We start from the raw sequence: 19,837 nt of genomic DNA on the forward strand, positions 1-19,837 counted from the left end.
GCCTGACCATGAAGCGAGCGGGCCCGGGTTCAAATCCTGGTTGGGGCAAGTTACCTGGTTCAGGTTCTTCCCGAGGTTTTCCCTCAACTCAGTAAGTGCAAATGCTGGGTAACTTTCGACGTTGTACCCTGAATTCATTTTGCTGGCATTATCACCATCTCATTCAGACGCTATATAACCATAGTTTAAAAAGCGTCATAAAATAACAAATTAAAAAAAGACAATCATTGTATCACGAACTTAAAAGTTTGTATGGTATTTTTGTCATTTAGGCAGTCTGCCATGGCAGAAATAATGTTCAATTATTTTTAACCTGCCATTGTGAAACATTTTTGCGCTCTTAATGTAAATATAAGAAAATGGTAAAAATCTTTACGATTTTTGTGATAATACTTCAATAATGTATATTTGTATAATTGTCCAATTTTGCAGATTTTAAATTCAGAAAAAATGTGTTTATAAAGTATTCAGTAGGTTTTTTAAGCAGGTTTTGATTTTTTTTTTGTAAAAAATAGAGGATCTAAAGGAATTTTTTTAGTTCCACCCCACGCAGTAATACCATATTGAATGTTGGACTGAAAGAGAATTAAATAAACTGTGTAAAATACTGATGGTTAAAATACGAAGATGAATGACAAATTTATAAATTGTTTTACGTAATCTGCTGCATAGGTAAGAAATATGAGAAAACCATTTCAGATGCTGATCAATAATGATGCCCAGATATTTCACAAATGCAGCCTCTTTCAAGGAAGACATTTACAGTATTAAAAACAGAAGAACTACAATTATGTATACTAAACTTAAATTACTACTACGATTAAAAGATAGCTGGCCAATAGACGTTACAGAAAAAGGAATTACGTAGCATTTATGTACTGCATATACTGTTCCATGTACAGTACAAATCGATTTCAGTCAATTTTGACCAATTTACCATTTTATGCTGCCTTTGCGTACCATTTAAGATGAAATTCCGTTCTTTTCTGTATTAAAATTTTGTTTATGTAATGTATAGGCCTGTATACTTCCTATTAGACGAAATAACTTGCATATCAACAGAATATGACGAATAATAGAAGATAAATTATTATGTACAGTAGTGGTAAAAAAAACCCGGACCAACCCTTGTCGCTGATTTCAGAGCCTTGTTCACTCCAGAGCACAATAGACTGGTAACAGACTTTCGTGGTTCGAATCCTGCCTGGGAAGGAAACTTTTTTTTTGTTCCTTATTCAAATTTATTCCCAATACTTTTCGATTGCAGCGATATTTTACTACTTAATTAACTTACTATTCCCAGAACATGAATTTTACCAGCAATCGAAAAGTATTGGGAATAAATATTTGAATAAGGAACAAAAAAAAAAAAAGTTTCCTTCCCAGACAGGATTCGAACCACGAAAGTCTTAGTTACCAATCTATCGTGCTCTGGAGTGAACAAGGCTCTGTAATCACCTACAAGGGTTGGTCCGTTTTTTTTTGTCACTACTGTACATATAGACAACATCGAAATCGACTTTCTCAGTAAAAAAATGCTGGGGAAATATATTTTCCTGAAATGTCGAAACTGTTTCCAAGTACCTAAATAATTTATCTCTATTTTCATAATAATAAAGTAAAACCACCGGTAATTCATACGAAAAAGACCATCTTTCACTATTTAAGAACATTAAGAAAACGCAGGAAAAAATTTGAAGTTGTCATACTATACGAGTCAAGTAGGATTACCAGCTGAAAAAAAAAAGTGAGATGCAGAAAATCTTATTTTAAAAAGAAGGATTTTTCACAAAAACTGGACTTGATAATATGACACTGACATAACACTCATTTTCAATATTTTATATAATGGTCTAAATTGTTAATAATATTTTACTGATCCTGTTGATTGATGTACATCAATATAGAACAAGTCAATTTAGTACTAAATATAGAATGTAAACTATAAACTGTCAAAATTATATATAGGCAGTACATATCGGTATACTGAATAAAATATCTGAAATTTAATTATATCTTATAATGTTATTTTTTATTTGTAAAATACCATGTTTTAAGATTGATAGTAGTTTAATTATTTGTTTACATTACGACTGAACGTAAATGTTATTGCCAGTGACCTTGCACCCACCACCCAACACATACCAGTATGTGACAGAGTGACATACGATTGCTTCAGCATACATACTGATTGCTTCAGTGTACATACAGATTACTTCAGCGTACATACCAGGCAAAGTAGCCTAATTAATGACTGCCTATTCTCTTTACCAAAAACGTTAAACAGATTTTTTTATTCTGGGAAAACCGTGACAGTTATAGGAAAACATTATTTGGCTTTTTTCTTCAGTTATTTATGCTCTACCACCAGTATTTTTGGCAGTTTATATTGTTTGCATTCTATATTGTGAGACCATAACAAGTCATGGGCCTTATACTTGTTTGGATGATAATGATTAATACATACGTACAAATGAAATAATGTAACTAATATGAACCTTAACCTACAAGAATAGTGTCAGTCTTAGCATAGAATCATATTGTTACAAAACTGTTAATAACCAGTAATTAAATTAACTATTATAAATAAGCTTATACTCGTCGTACCTTGTTTAATTTCCTGATTGTGCTTCTCTGATGACCCAATTAGAGCAAGGAATATTATTGGCCATCCAGTAAATACTTGTGAAAATCCACACAAGATTAAATAAAATGTTACAAAGATTTTCTCTAATGGATTCCAGACATACACGGTTTTTTTCTTTCATCCACTGAGAATTGACAAGAAAGAAAAACACGACAATTTCTGATCGTCTATAGTGCCTGGCTGGATGCAAAATACACACCTGGAAAGCAGGACATGTCTAGTGAAATCCAGACGTCTGATAACCCTACTTCCAAATTATGTTATGGCTAATGCCAATGTGAAGGGGAAAGGAACTGGCCATCCTATCCCATTATCTCCTAGCCTAGTTGCCTCATAAGTAGTGCCTTCTTGGTATCACTTGTGAGGTTCAGACCTGTCTTCGGACGTTGACTAAACAACAATGCCAATGTGTTATTATGTAGTACTGCGTACAGTCTCATATTGCTTCAATTTTAACACTAGATTTACTTGTACGTCATTTGCATAAGAGAAATAGGATATCTATTTCTTCCACAATTTGTATGGTTGTATGTACACTGTGTGCTCCTTGCGTGCATTGATCCTGGTGTAATTTCTTTTGAAATCTGCTGGTGAACTTCAAAGCATTATAATGAAGTTATCTATTTTAATGTTTCAGGGCTGTTGAAGCCGATGGGGAGGTCATTCATCTTAACTCTGGCAATTGGAATTACCTTCGGCTTCAGTTTTGCATACATCCTATTGTCTACGACTCGTTCCTTGGAAGATTTTTCTTTTTTCCCAGCAAGGTATGATAAGATTAAAATTCACATTATCGGACAAAATGAGATACATTTCACAGATAATTTAAATGATGCATTTAATTAGTTTATTTTTTCTGTACATTTTTGTTAATATGTAAATCAGTGTTACATAACTGGTCACAATTATTTAAATGATAATTTTATTTTATTCTACAATTTATATAATAATGTCCACAAAAATGTCAGTTCTGTGACGTCTCAGTACTGACAAAACCAATTTTCAATTTGTTATTCCTTAAATGTCATGTTGATTAATGGGTTTAAGATTATGTTGAATATGCACACCCTCATATCTGTTAACATAAATCTACATGACACATTTTACTTATTTTGCAAATCACCCTTTCGCTGCATAGTTCTACACTGTGGCCCATACCAAACAACTGAAGAGCTGTTGTGGACTCCTGCTGTCATCCAGTGAATATTGCTTGTAGTATATGTCACGAAACTGACTTTAACTATTAGGAACTCATTCAAATAATATTTAGAGCATTAAAGAAACAATTCAGTGACTATCTTTTGCAATAAACTAATAAATTACAGGTGTATGCTAACATTTAATCCTGTGAAGTATTATGTTTCACTCTTTTAGTTGCTAAATCACGATAAAAATCCTTTTGAATATCTAGTCAGGGACACGTCACAGAACTAACATTTCCACACTCAGAGTTGCTGCTCAGGCATAATATAGTTGAAACCAGGTGGCCCGAGTTCGAATCCCGGTCGGGGCAAGTTATCTGGTTGAGGTTTTTTTTTTCGGGGTTTTCCCTCAACCCAATGCGAGCAAATGCTGGATAATTTTCGGTGCTGGACCCCAGACTCATTTCACCGGCATTATCATCTTCATTTCATTCAGACGCTAAATAACCTGGATGTTGATACAGCGTCGTAAAATAACCCAATAAAATAAAACATAATATAGTTTAATTACAATTGTCCAAATGATAATTAAATTACAACATGATAGTTGTCATTGTTTCAGTAGGTAAAATTCTATAATTTCCAGTCAGTTGTACAATAATTTCAAGGACATGTTTTGACCAATTTTGTGATTTCTTGCCATAAATATTGAATACCACCATAGTAGAATTAATGTTTCTTTCGACTTCTGACAGCTCACTAGCCATATAGCTTACAGTTGCTAGACGCGTGGTTTACAGGTTGTTGTCATGGCAACCAAGGTTAATCTTGGAAGTAACCAATCACCATTTGACACCCAAGCAGGCAATGCTACTACATTATCGAACATATTGCTGACTGACTGATCTGCTACCAGGAGTAGGAGCAAGTTGGCAATGTTTCCATGACAATCAAACCATAAGCCACACATCTATTGAGCTGTCAGAAGTCGAAAGAAACGTTAATTCTACCGTAATACAAATGTACTGTGAAAAAAAAAAGAAAAAAAAAAAAAAAAAGATAGTGATTGAACAAATCACGATACTTTTGTGTTATGATCTGACTCTGTAATAAAACAATTGGCTGTATTTTTTGGTCTCCAGTTTGGCCTAGAGGTTAGCAAACAGGACTTGTGTTGAAAATCTGTTCTAGGGGATGCATTCGAAACTCGCTTTGGCTGATTACCTGACTGAGTTTTATCCGAAGTTTTCCCCAACAGTAAGGCTAACCAAGGGAAAACTTGAGACTCTTCTCGCCAAAATACCATCTCTTTATCACCATTTTGACTAAAGCTGGATTACCCTTCAGTTGATACGCCGTTAGCACTGTTAAAAATAATAACCTATTTGAAAGGGCTTGTATTCATAACACCAAATGAATTAAATGAGAATTAGTGGAAACTGTAGACAAATCCGAATTTCTTACAGGTCAGCCCCCAATTATATGGATCGACATCACCACAGTGACAAGGAATACAATCAAGGACCAGATATTTCAGAAATGGGAGGTCATGGTCGTGATGAACAGCACCACAGAGGTCAGCACGTGCACATCTCCACTATTTAACTATCTTTTAAATTAGATCTTGTCTGCATTGGTCTGACATAGTCATTCACTGGACTGTTAGGCCGAAAGTCCATGAAATGTATTATGGGACTACATACGTATGGATAAATACGAGGGCAAATCGAAAAGTCTTTGTCCCTATTTTTTTTCAGCCACAATAATAAACATAATGGAAATCAAGATACAGGTCATTGTTTTAAGTACCTTTGACTATTTTTCTTCATAGTCACCACCACGGTTCAGGCATTTGTCACATCACACCACTAGTTTGGAGATGCCACTGTTGTAGAATTCGGCCAGTCGAGCGTGGAACCACTGCTGGACAGTGAGTTGTGAACTGCCATCAGGAAAAAGCGCCAGGGGATTCTCGTGGACACTGTGATTCTCCTCCATGACAACGCCAGGCCTCATGTGGCAAGCAGGACCAACACCCAACTGCAGTCATTCGGATGTGAGATTATGGAGCATCCACCTTACAGTCCAGACCTTCCCTCAGTGATTACCACGTGTTTGGTCAACTGAAGAAGTTCCTGGCAAGCCAGAAGTTAATTTCTGATGATGATGTGAAGACTGGTGTTCGGCGTCAGTGGTTCTACACTCGACTGGCCGAATTCTACAACAGCAGTAACTCCAAACTAGTGGTGTGATGGACAAATGCCAGAATCGCACAGTGACTATGTGGGAAAATAAACAGAGTTACTGAGAACCTGTCTATATTTTGATTATTATTGCGGGTGGAAAAAAATAGGGCAAATATTTTTCTATTCGCCTTCGTATTTCATAATTGTTACGATCACCACAACCACCATCATCGTTATAATCATAATCATAATCATCATCATCATCATCATCGACGTGGTGTGAATTGTTGGGACTTTCTGTCACCATTAGAATTGCTTACTTCTTCTTAAACTTTTCCAGTATTCTAGGTTTTTTGGTTTATAACATAGCATCAGGTTAAAAATTCGGTCTTCTTCAATTTGCATGGCCTGACTTAACTTGCTTTTATTAATTACACCTTTTTCATTTTTATTAGGCACTTCTTATTTTATAGTACACAATCTGTGAATGTATTTTGTGTTTCATTAATGGCACTCAACTCAGAAGTTGATCAGTTTGGAAAGAATTTATTATGGAGTGATTGGTCGTATACTGTCTGTTCTATGAAAAAAAAAAGACTATATGAGGAAAACAAATGATGATTGAGTACGTATTATAAAACTAAAGCTTACATATTGTTTCAAATAAATATGACATACAAATTAATACTGACAAATGTGAAATAATGTCTTTGTATGAAAATTTATCTCCTTAAAGCAAAATTTCTTTAAATAATAAAGTATTAGAAAAAGTAAAGAAAATAACATTTTCCAGTATATTAATCTTCTGTGAAGAGTTATACCTACTACACAGTCAGAAAAATGTTTCATAACATTGGGCATGAACCTTTTTGGATACAAAACATGTTACAATAGAGAAGCATGAATAGTTAGAATAAGAGATGGAAATTTATTAAAAGTCTGAAAATAACTTCATGAGAAGAACAGTTGGCTATGTAGAGTGGTACATAACTAAATTAAGATATCCTGCAAGAATGTAGCATTCAACAGTTTCTCATTAATTAATCTTCAAAGACTGAGCTGCAGCAAAGTCCAGAAAGTGTAAATGTTCGTATTGGTGAGCACTTGTAGCCAATCAATCAACCACCAGTTTAAAGATATACATATGCTACAGTTAGGTGAACATTTCTATAATATGGAAGAGGGATCCATATTGTTTCTTTATGAGAAAATATAGCAACGAAATTTAAAAATCTTCTCACCATTTGAGAGTTGTCACAAGGGACAAAGAGTACTTAAGCATATAATAGTTCATTGAACCATTTATTTTGTTCATTGTTCTGTATACACTTTTAACACTTATATAATCACTGATTAACTTTATAACTTCTTTACTGTGTTAACATTTTAGGAAATTACTTCATTCGTTCGTTCGTTCATTTGTTTGTTCGTTCATTCATTAAGTTAAGGGGAGAGGATGGTATTTTTTAAAACTTTCTTTCCTATTTGGTGTAAAATATTAATTTTTTGTATGTAGAGAGCTCATAGCTGTGACAACTTAACCAAATAAAAATATTTTGAAAAAAAATTATTTGGGGGGTCCAAATTTGAAAAAATATACCGAATGCAGGATTGTACTAAAATCGATATATCTAAACCATTTTTAATGATAGATTCAAACAGTTTTTTGCAATGTATTTGCAAAAGCATGTTCTACAAACTATCTAACAGAATTTTGATATTAGTCCCTACGTTTGTAAAATAAACAATTAAAATTTAATAACAATTTTCTGATTTCCTTTCTTGAAAACAAACGGACGTATTTTTAAAATGAAATCAATTAACAAAATTCTGTTATAGAGAAAAGTTTCCTAATAGTCTAAAGAATGTGTGTTCTAAATTTCATGCATGTATCTTTAATAGTTCAGAAATTATATCCATTTTTGTCTGGCAATGTAGCAAAAAAAAATGAAGTTACTGGAAACCGATAAAAGTGGGCGTGTGATTTAAAAATCCATAGCGCAGGAAGTTTAAAAATGACGTCTCAACATCCGATAAGGGCACAAATACCCACAAAATGTTATGCAATGCATTCCACATATATCAGAGGGTATTTTAAAGAAGAAAAAATTTGTTTTTGAAAATTTAATTTACCGGAAACAACAATAAAAGTGGGCGAATGATTTAAAAATTCATAACGCAGGAAGTTTAAAAATGGCGACTCAACGTCTGATAAGGGCACAAATATCCACAAAATGTTATGCTATGCATTCCACACATATCACAGAGTATTTTAAGGATTTTTTTTTAATTTACTCATTTTTCACCAAAAAATACCATCCTCTCCCCTTAAGGCCATAAAGCTTTCTCTACATTCATTATCCGAAGCCTAATGAAGGTCCTGCACTATCTTCTGGTTTCCTGTTGTATTAGGGTGTGTTCAGGATGTGCTAGAGGTGTGTTTTTCTATGTTTGTAAATTTCATATTGTTTTGGAATGTCAAGTTTCTGGTGTTTTGGTTGGGTGTGTAATATTTACATGTCAGTGTCTATGTTGCTGTAGTTGTGATTGGAGTGTGACCTTCACAGGCTTCGGACAATGAAGAATATCACTTCGAAACTAGTCAGCCACGTAATTTCTTAAAAAGTTAACACAGTAAAGAAGTTATAACGTTAATCAGTGATTTATTTTATTTTAACAAATGAAATTCCTACAAATACAGAGCTGTAAATACATTTTTAGATTAGTAGAAATGTACCAGTTTGAGAGAGAGAGAGAGAGAGATAAGTATTACGAAAAAGTAGAGAGTGTTAATGAACTTAGTTTCATTTCAAATATAGGTGATGCTTTAGTAGCTCAATTTATCCTTTCAATGCAGCTAAAGTTACAATCAGAATAATAGATGTAATTATTCCAAGCCTCTTGAACGCATCTTTCATGAAGAGAGTAATGGTACCTCTTATTCCAACCAGCTGTTTTAGCCAGTAGTTTTGGAGATAGTAGAGAATGGCGGGATTGTAGATAATATACATTATGAGACCAGTTTCATTGTTTGTGTAGAAAATATGCATTAATATTTCTTGATTATATTATTATGTACTTACAGGAGAAGATATAGAAGCACAGAAATTGGCAAAGAAAGTAAGAGTTCTGTGCTGGGTCATGACAAATCCTAAAAACCATGAAAAGAAAGCTCGTCATGTGAAAGCTACTTGGGGGACAAGATGCAATATTCTGCTCTTCATGAGTACAGAAGATGGTAAGCATAGTCCATTGAAATTGTCATGTTCTTTATATGCAAACATTGATGGATGTCAATGGATGCAGTTTGATTGGCAGTGAGGAATTCAGTAACACACCTCTGTTTCTTACGCACCTCTATGTCAGATGTCAATCTGGTAGACTCTCCTGCTGCCACTGTCTGTCGCATGATAACCAAACTAATATAACATCAGCATGAAGGTTCAACCTTTACTTTATATCGAAATGCCAGCTGCAGAGTAATCCATAAGAATAATATTGGAGAAATCATTCATGTCTGCATATGTGTAAGGCAAGGCTGCGTGTTATCACCGCTCCTCTTTAACCTGGTCTTAGATGCAACTCTAAGAAGAGTGAATGTTTCCCCTAGAGGTATCTGTTAGGGGCTCTCAGGTAGACTAGAAGATCTAGACTATGCGGATGATATCTGTCTCTTAGCTCATTCCTTTATGAAAGCCAAACTGCAACAATTGGAAAAGGAAGTACAGAAGGTGGGTCTTCAAATCAATATTAATAAAACCAAAGAATTGCGCATAGGTGCCAAGCAACCTACTCTTCTAACTCTAAGCAGCGGTGTAATTGAAAATGTGAAGGAATTCTCATATCTAGGCAGTATAGTCTCCCAGAATGGTGGTACAGATAGCGATGTGAGAGTAAGAATAAAGAAGGCAAGATATGCCTTTGGGCTGCTAAAGCCTATATGGAAGTGTGCTGCCTATACAATAAATGCTAAACTGAGAATTTTTTGACACAAATGTCAATCCATGTTTTTATATGGCTGTGAAACCTGGAAAATAACCAAAACTATTATTAATCAACTACAAGTTTTTATTAATAGATGTTTGAGAAACATATTAAAAATATTCTGGCCGGTCGAGATATCCAATGAAAACCTATGTTAAAAACTAAACAAAAACCAGTTGAATTTGAAATTCGGTATAGGAAGTGGGGATGGCTGGGACATACACTTCGTCGACCTCCAGATGACCCCACCAGGAAGGCATTGGATTGGAATCCACAGGGCAGCAGAGGAATTGGCAGACCCAAGATAACATGGAAACGAACTGTTCTCACAGAAGCAAAAACGATGGGGAAGACATGGAGTGAGATCAAGGAGTTGGCCAGGAATAGAGTCAGATGGAGAAGCTTTCTGAGAGCCCTATGTTCCACGCAGGAATGATGGGAATATTGATTGATGATTGATTCAATCTTTACTACAATGGCAGTAACATCTGACTCAGGTGTCATTGTTATATTCTAACCATCAAGCTGATTATTTTCTATCTGATTACATTATTATTCGTATTTCACCACTATGCGTATATTTACAGGTAATTACAGCATCATGCACTTAAATCTAGTATAGTCTGATGCAGAGTGAAGTCTTTCGAAACTAAACTAAACTAAACTAAAGAATAATCAACTTAAATTCAGAAACATATAATCAGTAGTGTTTATTATATTATATTTATAAAGTACATATGATGTAAAAACTGCCCATCAATATGATTGCTAAACATTCTTTATTCTCTTTTTGCTTGAATGAAGGACACATCTGGTATTTTAGTTGAATGATGTACAAGTGCGGTCTTTGCCTCTATTTTTTTTTTCAGTTACAATAATAAACATACAGGGAAGTCAAAATACGGACAGTGTTCTAAGCGCCTTCGAATATTTTTTGACGTAGTCACCACCACGATTCAGGCATTTGTCCCATCACACCACTAGTTTGAAAATGTCACCAAGCCTCGTGTGGCAGACAGGACTGCAGGATGGGAAGTTATGGAACATCCGCCATATAGTCCAGACTTCGCCCCCCCCCCCCCAGTGATTACCACGTGTTCCATCTGCTGAAGAAGTTCATTTCCGACGACGACGCGAAGACTGCTGTCTGGCGGTGGTTCCACGTTCGACTGGCCAAATTCTATAACATTGGCACCTCCAAACTAGTGGTGTGATGTGACATATGCCTGAACCACGTTGGTGACTATGTGGAAAAATATTCAAAGGTACTTAGAACATTACCTGTTTTTTTGATTTCCCTGTATGTATATTATTGTGGATGAAAAAAAAGTAGGGGCAAATATTTTTCGATTCTTCCTCGTATGTATATTCAGTCAGCAGTATAAATGCCGGTTGGAACCTCATCAGTGACACCAATAAGGTATCACTTATGAGGCAACTGAGCCAGGAGATAATGGGCTAGGCTGGCCAGTTTCTTTCTCAGTGGATATTAGAACCGTGTATACACATTCTTTCAGAATACTTCACAAATGTGCTTCAAGCAGTGTGAGTTCAGGAGAGAATTGCAGAAGAATATTCTATATTTCTAGAACTCACTTATTCAGAAATTTAGTTTGCTTTGACTTGGCTTTTCGTGGGTTTTCCCCGGAACAGGTCCTTGCACTTAAGTATGCTTGATTTGACGCATTGTGTGCCTTACATGTATATGCGATGATTGTCCAAGTCTGACAGGTGGCGTGGGTGTGGCATTCGTGAATCCAATGCTGACAAGTGGGCTTCTCTGCTTCGGCTCTAATAGAGCCAAGTCCTATCTTTGGCCCAGTAGCCTGATGATAAGTTTCAGAGCCCTGAGCCCCAAGCTCTTGCTATGTCATCGGAAACTCGTATTACCCCTAAGACTTCACCTCAACGTATTTTTAACTATTGCAAATGATAGCTGAAGATCTAGACGAGATAGATAGAGATTGTTGTGGAATGATAGAAACCGAAGTACTCTGAGAAAAAAACTTCTGCTATATCTGTTTGGTCCACCACAAATTCCATCACGACCTGGTGGGGATCGAACCCTAGCCTCCTGAATAGAAGACCAATGCTCCAGCACTTGAGCCACAGATGCAGCCCACTATCCTGAAATAATGCTACTGGAAGAGTTCCATTAATTCTTTTTAATATGTGGATAAGCACCATTGTGTTGCAACCGCTGTGAAGGGAAAGGAAGATGTCTAATGCGACAGAATCTTCTCACATCTTCAAGTGAGAACTGAATAATCATTTGACGATATTTTCCCTGCTTCATGTTTACACAGGAAGTAGTGACCTTGCCACTGTGATGTAAATGTATAACACACTTGGTTGGCCTTTCAAATCCAAGAAATTTTGTTTGTTTATTTATGTATACAGTACATCAAACATAATATGATATTTATTGAAACACCAGATGTTACAAACAAAATCTTCATTTTGGTACACATTTGTAACACATCCAGCATAGTACAAACAAACATGTTTGATGTGGTTCGAAAATACACACAGTTCGTGAGTCATTCTCTGAACTGACGTTCTGTTAGCCGCGTGTGTGTGGCTCAAGCACTAGCACACTGATATTCCATCCAGACTGCCTGGGTTCGATTCCCGACTAGGTCATGATGGAACTTGTTGTAAACAAAGCAAATGTTGCAGAGGTTTTTCATGGCACTCCTATTTGTCTCCATCATTCATTACATCAACACTCTCTGCCTAGCCCCCATTTCATCGATTATCTGCAATATGTATGTATTTGTCAAATCACAACCTGTTAATGGCAGCCATTGGTCCAAGAATAGATCCTTGTGGCACTCCATATTTAATAGGCTTTTCACTTGATAATTTGCTACTAATTGTACCAGTGTTTTTGTCTACATAAGTAGTTTTTACAACTTGCTTGCGATTTTCTAGATATGATTTGAACCAACTTAAGGTAGTTACTCAAATTCCAGACTCTTGTAGCTTTTCTAGTAAGGTAGTGTGGTCTGTGACATCAAATACTTTTGAGAAAAATATAGAAACAGTCCTATACTTACGTCTTTCTTTTCGACAGATTCAGATACATTTTTAAGAACTTAAGAACATTATGGCAGTGTTTGTAGATTTCCCTTGACAAAACTGATATTGGGTGCCTGTTAAAAGTGAAAGTGGGATTAACGAGCCCACAGATCTCAGTGGTTATGATTTAATTGGTTAATAGCTGGATAAAGCTGTCTAGAGGTATAAGCTAGACATAAGACTTGTAATATGTTTGATGCAGAGTGAGATTTTTGGCTTCCATTATGAGAGAAAATACGAAAGTGCTAACTGATCTTTTGGATCATTTATAGCACCATTAGGTTCCTCTTTCCTTCCTTTCTGTGGTAATAGGGCCGATAGATATCTTTGAGTCAAGGGATGTTTCTGCATCCATAACAAGATACAGAAACCAAAAACTCGCATCAAATTTTAGTCGCATGTGTAATATAATGTATCTGCTTATCAATAAATTTAAAAGTACAAGGAAGCAAAAATTATAGTGACAGAAATTGGATTGTTTTGCAGATGAATCCTTACCAACTATCAAGTTGGCTGTGCAGGAAGGACGAGATTACTTGTGGAGTAAGACAAAAGAAGCCTTTCTTTATGTATACAAACACCATTTTGAGGAAGCAGATTGGTTCTTCAAGGCAGATGATGATACGTAAGTTTACGTCATGAATTAGCCCAGAATCAATCATGAACAAGTTTAATAATTTTACAGAACGAAAAGTTGTTGTGTGTAAACGTCCTTTACTGAATATTAGATTACTGAGTTAATATTCCAGTTTAGCTTCATTGTTTAATCAGTAAAAATTGGATATTAGAATGATGATTGAATGCTATATTCTTATTGTTGTATTTTGAGTTGTGTTACCCCTTCCACATGTAGATGTAATCAGTTAATTTTTTAAATCACTTTCTTCTGGTCATGCAAACAGTTTCAATAAATTAGACAAAATTAATGTCTCGAAACATTCCAGGACAGAGGTGACTCTTCTTAAAATTGCCGTTGTTTACAATTGTTAAAAGAAATTAATTATTTTTATTTTGTTATTATTATTAGTATTATTATTATTATTATTATTATTATTATTATTATTATTATTATTATTATTACTATTATTATTATTAAATATTATGTTAATAAAATGTTACAGCTGCTTATAATGCATGAAAAACACATTTTTATTTTGATAATAGAAACAATATGTTGAGACAGAATTTTTTAAGTAAAATTAATTGCTCAGATTTTGCTAATGCACCACAAATGGTAAAAATATATACGGTACGCCAGTCTCGTCTAGTATGGTTCTCTATATTGAGAAAATGAGTTCAGTTTAATAAAGAAAACATGCTTACATAAGTATTTGAATTCATGTGTGTACCTGAGTATTTTTTGGAATAATTATTCTCGGGTTCTCAGCCAGGTGAGTTGGATAGTTGCTTCCAAGCTTTCGATGACTAGTCCTGCCATCTTCTTCAGAGATTGAAGTACCCTGGAAGAAGATGGCAGAGCTAGTCATCAAAAGCTTGGACGCAACAATCCAACTTGCCTGGCTGAGAACCCGAGAAGAATTATTTAATATCCAACGCCAGGAAAGCCTTGAGTCCTATACTGAGTATTTTTTCATTTTCGGTTCCAATCAGACATTTCAGTGTCTATATAAACACAACGTAATTTTACCTAACTTACGTGTAATTGTCTTGGAACTGGGTAGATATACTTTAATGATTTAGACCAAAAATTTTCTCGTTTTTGCTCCATCATATATACCTAATAAAAGTTGAATATAAGTTATAAGACTGCAATATTAGTAGATTGCATTATATTCCAAAGTTATTTCACTTTTTGGTGGTGGGTTTTTGTTATTAAAGATCATCTTCATATCATATATACCTTATCACCAAAGTTACATAAATAGTTAGAATGTACAATTCATCGTATTTTGTTTGAATGTATTTTTTGTCATTATTAGGCTAGCCATCTTGCTTCTGGTCATGCCTGTCGTGAAAATGTATCAGTTGACGATTGGAAATTTAACTTTCAGTTCATATTCTCAACAATCTTGCTAGATTACATCTACCAATAGCTTCAGATCTCGTGCTAGCTTTGTCTAACATTCTTTATTCTGTGTATGTGGTAAATCTGTTTTTGTTTTCTTCTTGTGATCATTTCGTAATGTTCTTACTTTATTTAATCTTTTTATTGGTCGTTTTGTTATTCTTTGTTTTTCCACTGACAGTATTATTCAAATGTCGTCAATTCTGAAGTTGTTAATAATTGTTTTTACTGACTTCATATCCAGTTTCCATGATATAATGTTACGATGGCTATAAACAGCATCTTCGTAAATTTGTACATATATTCTAAATTGTTGTAATTTACAATAAATTGATGTTGACAGTTGTACCAGTTATGTCCTCAGAAGGTCAAACGTATTCCCTTTTCGGAGTTACCGTAATTATGTACAGAAATGTTATTGTGTTTTTCTCGAGTTTCCGTGCAAGCATAACTGAATATGTTGTTTCTTTCAGGTATGCAATAGTGGAGAACCTTCGCTACATGCTCTCAATATATAATCCATCAGATCCTTTATATTTTGGCTGCCGTTTTAAGCCTTACGTTAAACAAGGTTACATGAGCGGAGGTGCTGGTTATGTTCTCAGCCGGGAGGCACTGAAACGATTTGTAGAACAAGCGTTACCTGATAAAAAAAAATGTAGACAAGATCATGGTGGATCTGAAGACGTGGAGATAGGTGAGTTCTGTTACAAAGAAGTATGTGAATAAGATTCAAGAATCTATTGAAATTTAACGTGAAATGGGACATCACAATTTTTACCACACATATTGTTTAATAATACATCATTTGCTTTTTTTTCCTTCTAAAAATTCTTTTGTTATTACCAGTTGCTCTGTTTCCTACTAGTGTCTCATAATTCTATTCTGTGATCCATTCTATTCCTTCACTACCAGACCTTGGTAAATAGGTACAGTATGTGGTAATCATTGTGAACTTCTGGACACAAATAAATGTCTACTTTCATGTAACGAAAAAAAATTCTAGACGCTAAAAGTTTTCGTATTTTATGTTAATAAAAACAATCATTAACAAGCAAACATTCTGATGGGGGGCAGATAGAAAAGTTATTTTTTTTTTCCTTTCGCCATGTTAATAATGTCAAAAGAAGTGCTTATACAAATTTTGGCCACTCAACCGCAATTACGAGGGTCGTAAAAAATTAAGTTTGCCAGGGACCGTTAATAAAAAGAAAACACAATTTCATTGGAAAAAATTATTGGAATAGACACAGCAATTGTTGAGCAATTTTTCACACTGGAATTGAGACATTTGTCATATCATGGAATCGACAGAAAGATGCAGGCGGCTGTCAAACGCTGGAGAAGATCCCAAGCGGCTGACTTCTACGACACAAGGATACAAAAATTGATCACATGGTATGACAAATGTCTCAATTTCAGTGGGGGGTATGTTAACATATAATGCAACAACTGCTGTATTTGTTTCAGTAAATCTTTCCATGCAATTGTGCTTTTTTCTGTAAACGGCCCCAGGGAAAATCACTTTCTGGACGGCCTCGTAATTGCGGTGGAGTGGCCAAAATTTGTATAAGCACTTCTTCTGATATTATTAACATGGTGGAAGAAGAAAATTTTACTTTTTTATCTGTCCACTTCAGAATGTTTGCTTGTAAGCTCCTTTGGTTACTAGCTAGTTAACGAATTCGAAGTTACTTCAGTGTGTCAGCAGTAATAAATTGAACACCTTCAACTGAGCTGTCATGTGGCAAGTAACGTGTCTGGTAATATGTTTTTTATTTTTTTATTGTGTGTTTATTGCAGGAAAATGTTTGGAAAACGTGGGAGTTAAGGCAATGGATACTCGAGATTCTTTGGGTCGGGGTAGGTTTTTCCCTTTTGTACCAGAACATCACCTTATTCCTAATCATATAGACAAAGATTTCTGGTACTGGAAATTCATTTACTACCCATCTGAATTGGTAAGTATGATCTGATCTCGAATTAGAAACATCTTTTGACTGTTCTACAGGCAATAAAACAAACCTTGAATTAAAAAAAAAAAAAAAAAAAAAAAAAAATGTTGCTTTACATATTGAACAGCTATCATTTGAAGATTGTTGTATGTAGAACATGTGTTAATTATGTTTCAGTAAAACATATTTAAATGTGTAGTAACTAATAATTTATAATACTTTATTTAAATAGGGTATGGGATGCTGTTCAGATACTGCCATATCATTCCACTATGTATCTCCGAGTCAGATGCATGTATTAGAATATCTCATTTATCACCTGAGGCCATATGGGATTTCACATAATATTGATTCCACACCATCGTCAGGACCTCCAACTGAATCTTCGCCTACAGAAGATAATGTTACAGTTGGGACTAATGCTAAGGTTGAAAAGAAGACTGAAGAAGCAAATCAAGAGTCTACAAAAACCAAAGAAACTCCCTCTGTAACAGGGTCATAGGTAACTCTCAGTTCATGCATTTATTTACATAAACCTGAGTCTTGTACACAAATTATTTAATTTCTCATTTCTACTTCTACAGAAAGACGAGTGAGAGAGAAGAATATATAAATGTCTACAGTGAAGATTTTATGTTAATATGAGAAGTTGTTAATTTTATTTTCTTGTCTTGAACAAGTTTTCATACTACACAGGTTGAGCGGTAAGTAATGTAATCAATTTTAAGAGGTTATTCTTTGAGATATGTCAGGCAAAAAAGTTTAATGCAATTTTGCTCACTTTTGCTTCCTTTTCTTGATAAAAATTGTTTTATATGAAATATTTTTTGGCATGTTTTGGGAAAGCCGTTGATTTAATTTCCAATATGCTCAATCAATTTAAGAGAGCAGTGTATTATGATGATAAATTATTGAACGAATTTTAGTTTTGTCTTTTAAATGTGCAGAAATTTGATCTGGACACATTTAACTTTTCGTTCTGCAAAGGAATTTTACAATGTTACATTTGTTCAGGTCAAATGTTTGCACATTTAAAGACTAAAACTAAAATTCTTTCTATCATTTATTATCATAATACACTGCTCTCTTAAACTGACTCAATATATTGCGAATTAAATTAATGGCTTTCCCAAAACACATTATGAAAATTTTCATATAAAACAATTTTTATCTCGAAAAGGAAGTAAAAACGAGCAAAACTGTATTAAACTTTTTTGTTTGAAATATCTCAAAGAATAACCTCCTGAAATTAATGACATTACTTATGGTTCATTATGTATATGTCTTATGTACACTTCTGCAACAGAATTAGCAGATTTTAACTCGGTTACATATTCTTCTTCTCACTTTTATCTGTTTTATTTATTCCACCATACCAAGTTTTTCTCAGTTATATTTCTTATTGTATCTGTTCAGAATTTTTCATTCTATTCTGCCATTTCATTATCATTCAAAACAGACAAAAGAAATGTATAAGAAAATACGTCTAAATCAGTTCGAGGAACATGAACAAGTCATCCTTTCTGACTGGATCATTGTATTGTTCTAATTTCGGACTCTACTGTATCACATTTTTGTTAACCTAACACATCAGTTTTTCTTGTAACAAAGAGATTTAGTGAGAAATGTCGTTCCTATTGTAAAACATTAAATAAAACGTACATTCACAAATAAGCACTAAGATTCACAATTGAATGTTACGAGGGTTTTTGCATTCGCTCTGTGCATGGCTTCATAACAGGCATTCTCGTTTTAGGATTAGAGTTCATGTTAACTATAATGCTCAGGTATATCACAGTTGCTTATTTTCCAATTGTTAATAATGAAACTTGTAATGATTTGTTCATGTGATATATGATATGATTTATTCTCACACCAAAATCTCCAGTCATTATGTATCCCTTATTAATATCCTAAGCCTATCTTATTCTATTTCCCTATTCATAGCAGTTTCCTTTACTATTTCCTTCAGTTACCATTTACTATATGATTTCACTGCAATTCTGTTACTAACTCTATCTTATATTACTCTTATACTAATAATAAGTTTACATAATATTCTTATTCACTAGTCATTATTGATTTCTCTTCTGCCTATATTACTTCCTCATCCATACTGATACCTGTCTTGACTAACCCCTACTCCTAGCGCACCTAATCTTACATTCATTACAATACGTACTACTCTTTGCCAACTAGTTAAATATAACCACCATGAACTACTACTAATACTTAATCACTACTCATCAACTTTCCCAGTACATATTTCTTTATTATTTCTTCCTTCCACTGACACACTATTTTCTTAGATTATAAATTGGCTTTTCTTTGCTACAACCTGCTCTATTCTCACTATCTGTTCTATTCATATTATCTGTACTTCCCCTTCTTGCCACTATCCCTCCTTTTTCCCCCCTTATTGTCTTTCTTGAGCTCCTTTACCTTTCCCATCTGTTGACCTACATTTCTTTTCCTTCTATTGCAGACACCACAAAAGTCTCTCAATCTCTTGATACAATTTGTCCAATGCTATATATCAGAATTAGCCTTTTCCTTTATTAAAAACAATTATCTTTGTTCTCATTCGACTGTGAGCATGCTCTGAACCCTTACTTTCATGTCTCCATTCCTTCTTAATTGACTCGTTTCTTTAGTAGTGACTATGCCCTTACTTGCATGATTGCATATGATTTGTTGACTTTATTTTGTCGAAGCATGAACATTTCATCTGTAGCCGTTACAGATGTATGTCTGTCATTTTTGGATGATCATGATTCACATTCGTTCGTATGTGTCTATAGTATAGATATGTAATA

General features: G+C 34.4%; 2 protein-coding genes across 12 annotated transcripts in view; both read left to right on the plus strand.

Moving 5' to 3' along the window:
* The window catches only part of LOC138696028 (retinol dehydrogenase 11-like), a 195,843-nt gene that overhangs the window by 125,338 nt on the left and 50,668 nt on the right, over positions 1 to 19,837 (plus strand). The gene's annotated exons all lie outside the window — the stretch shown is intronic.
* Positions 1 to 19,837, plus strand: part of LOC138695925 (glycoprotein-N-acetylgalactosamine 3-beta-galactosyltransferase 1-like) — a 135,982-nt gene that overhangs the window by 98,111 nt on the left and 18,034 nt on the right. For 8 of the 11 annotated variants that reach the window (XM_069820350.1, XM_069820358.1, XM_069820304.1 and 5 more), the window contains 7 exons: positions 3,285 to 3,414; positions 5,256 to 5,365; positions 9,061 to 9,213; positions 13,527 to 13,665; positions 15,540 to 15,763; positions 16,870 to 17,027; positions 17,254 to 18,872. In XM_069820350.1, the coding sequence (XP_069676451.1) occupies positions 3,285 to 3,414; positions 5,256 to 5,365; positions 9,061 to 9,213; positions 13,527 to 13,665; positions 15,540 to 15,763; positions 16,870 to 17,027; positions 17,254 to 17,523 (1,184 nt within the window). In that variant the 3' untranslated portion in view covers positions 17,524 to 18,872. Of the gene's footprint in view, positions 1 to 3,284; positions 3,415 to 5,255; positions 5,366 to 9,060; positions 9,214 to 13,526; positions 13,666 to 15,539; positions 15,764 to 16,869; positions 17,028 to 17,253; positions 18,873 to 19,837 lie in introns of those variants that run through there. The other 3 variants (XM_069820333.1, XM_069820323.1, XM_069820315.1) reach the window with 2 other exon arrangements.

The sequence above is a fragment of the Periplaneta americana genome, chromosome 1, assembly GCF_040183065.1.
Source record: "Periplaneta americana isolate PAMFEO1 chromosome 1, P.americana_PAMFEO1_priV1, whole genome shotgun sequence".
Taxonomy (NCBI): Eukaryota; Metazoa; Arthropoda; class Insecta; order Blattodea; family Blattidae; genus Periplaneta; species Periplaneta americana.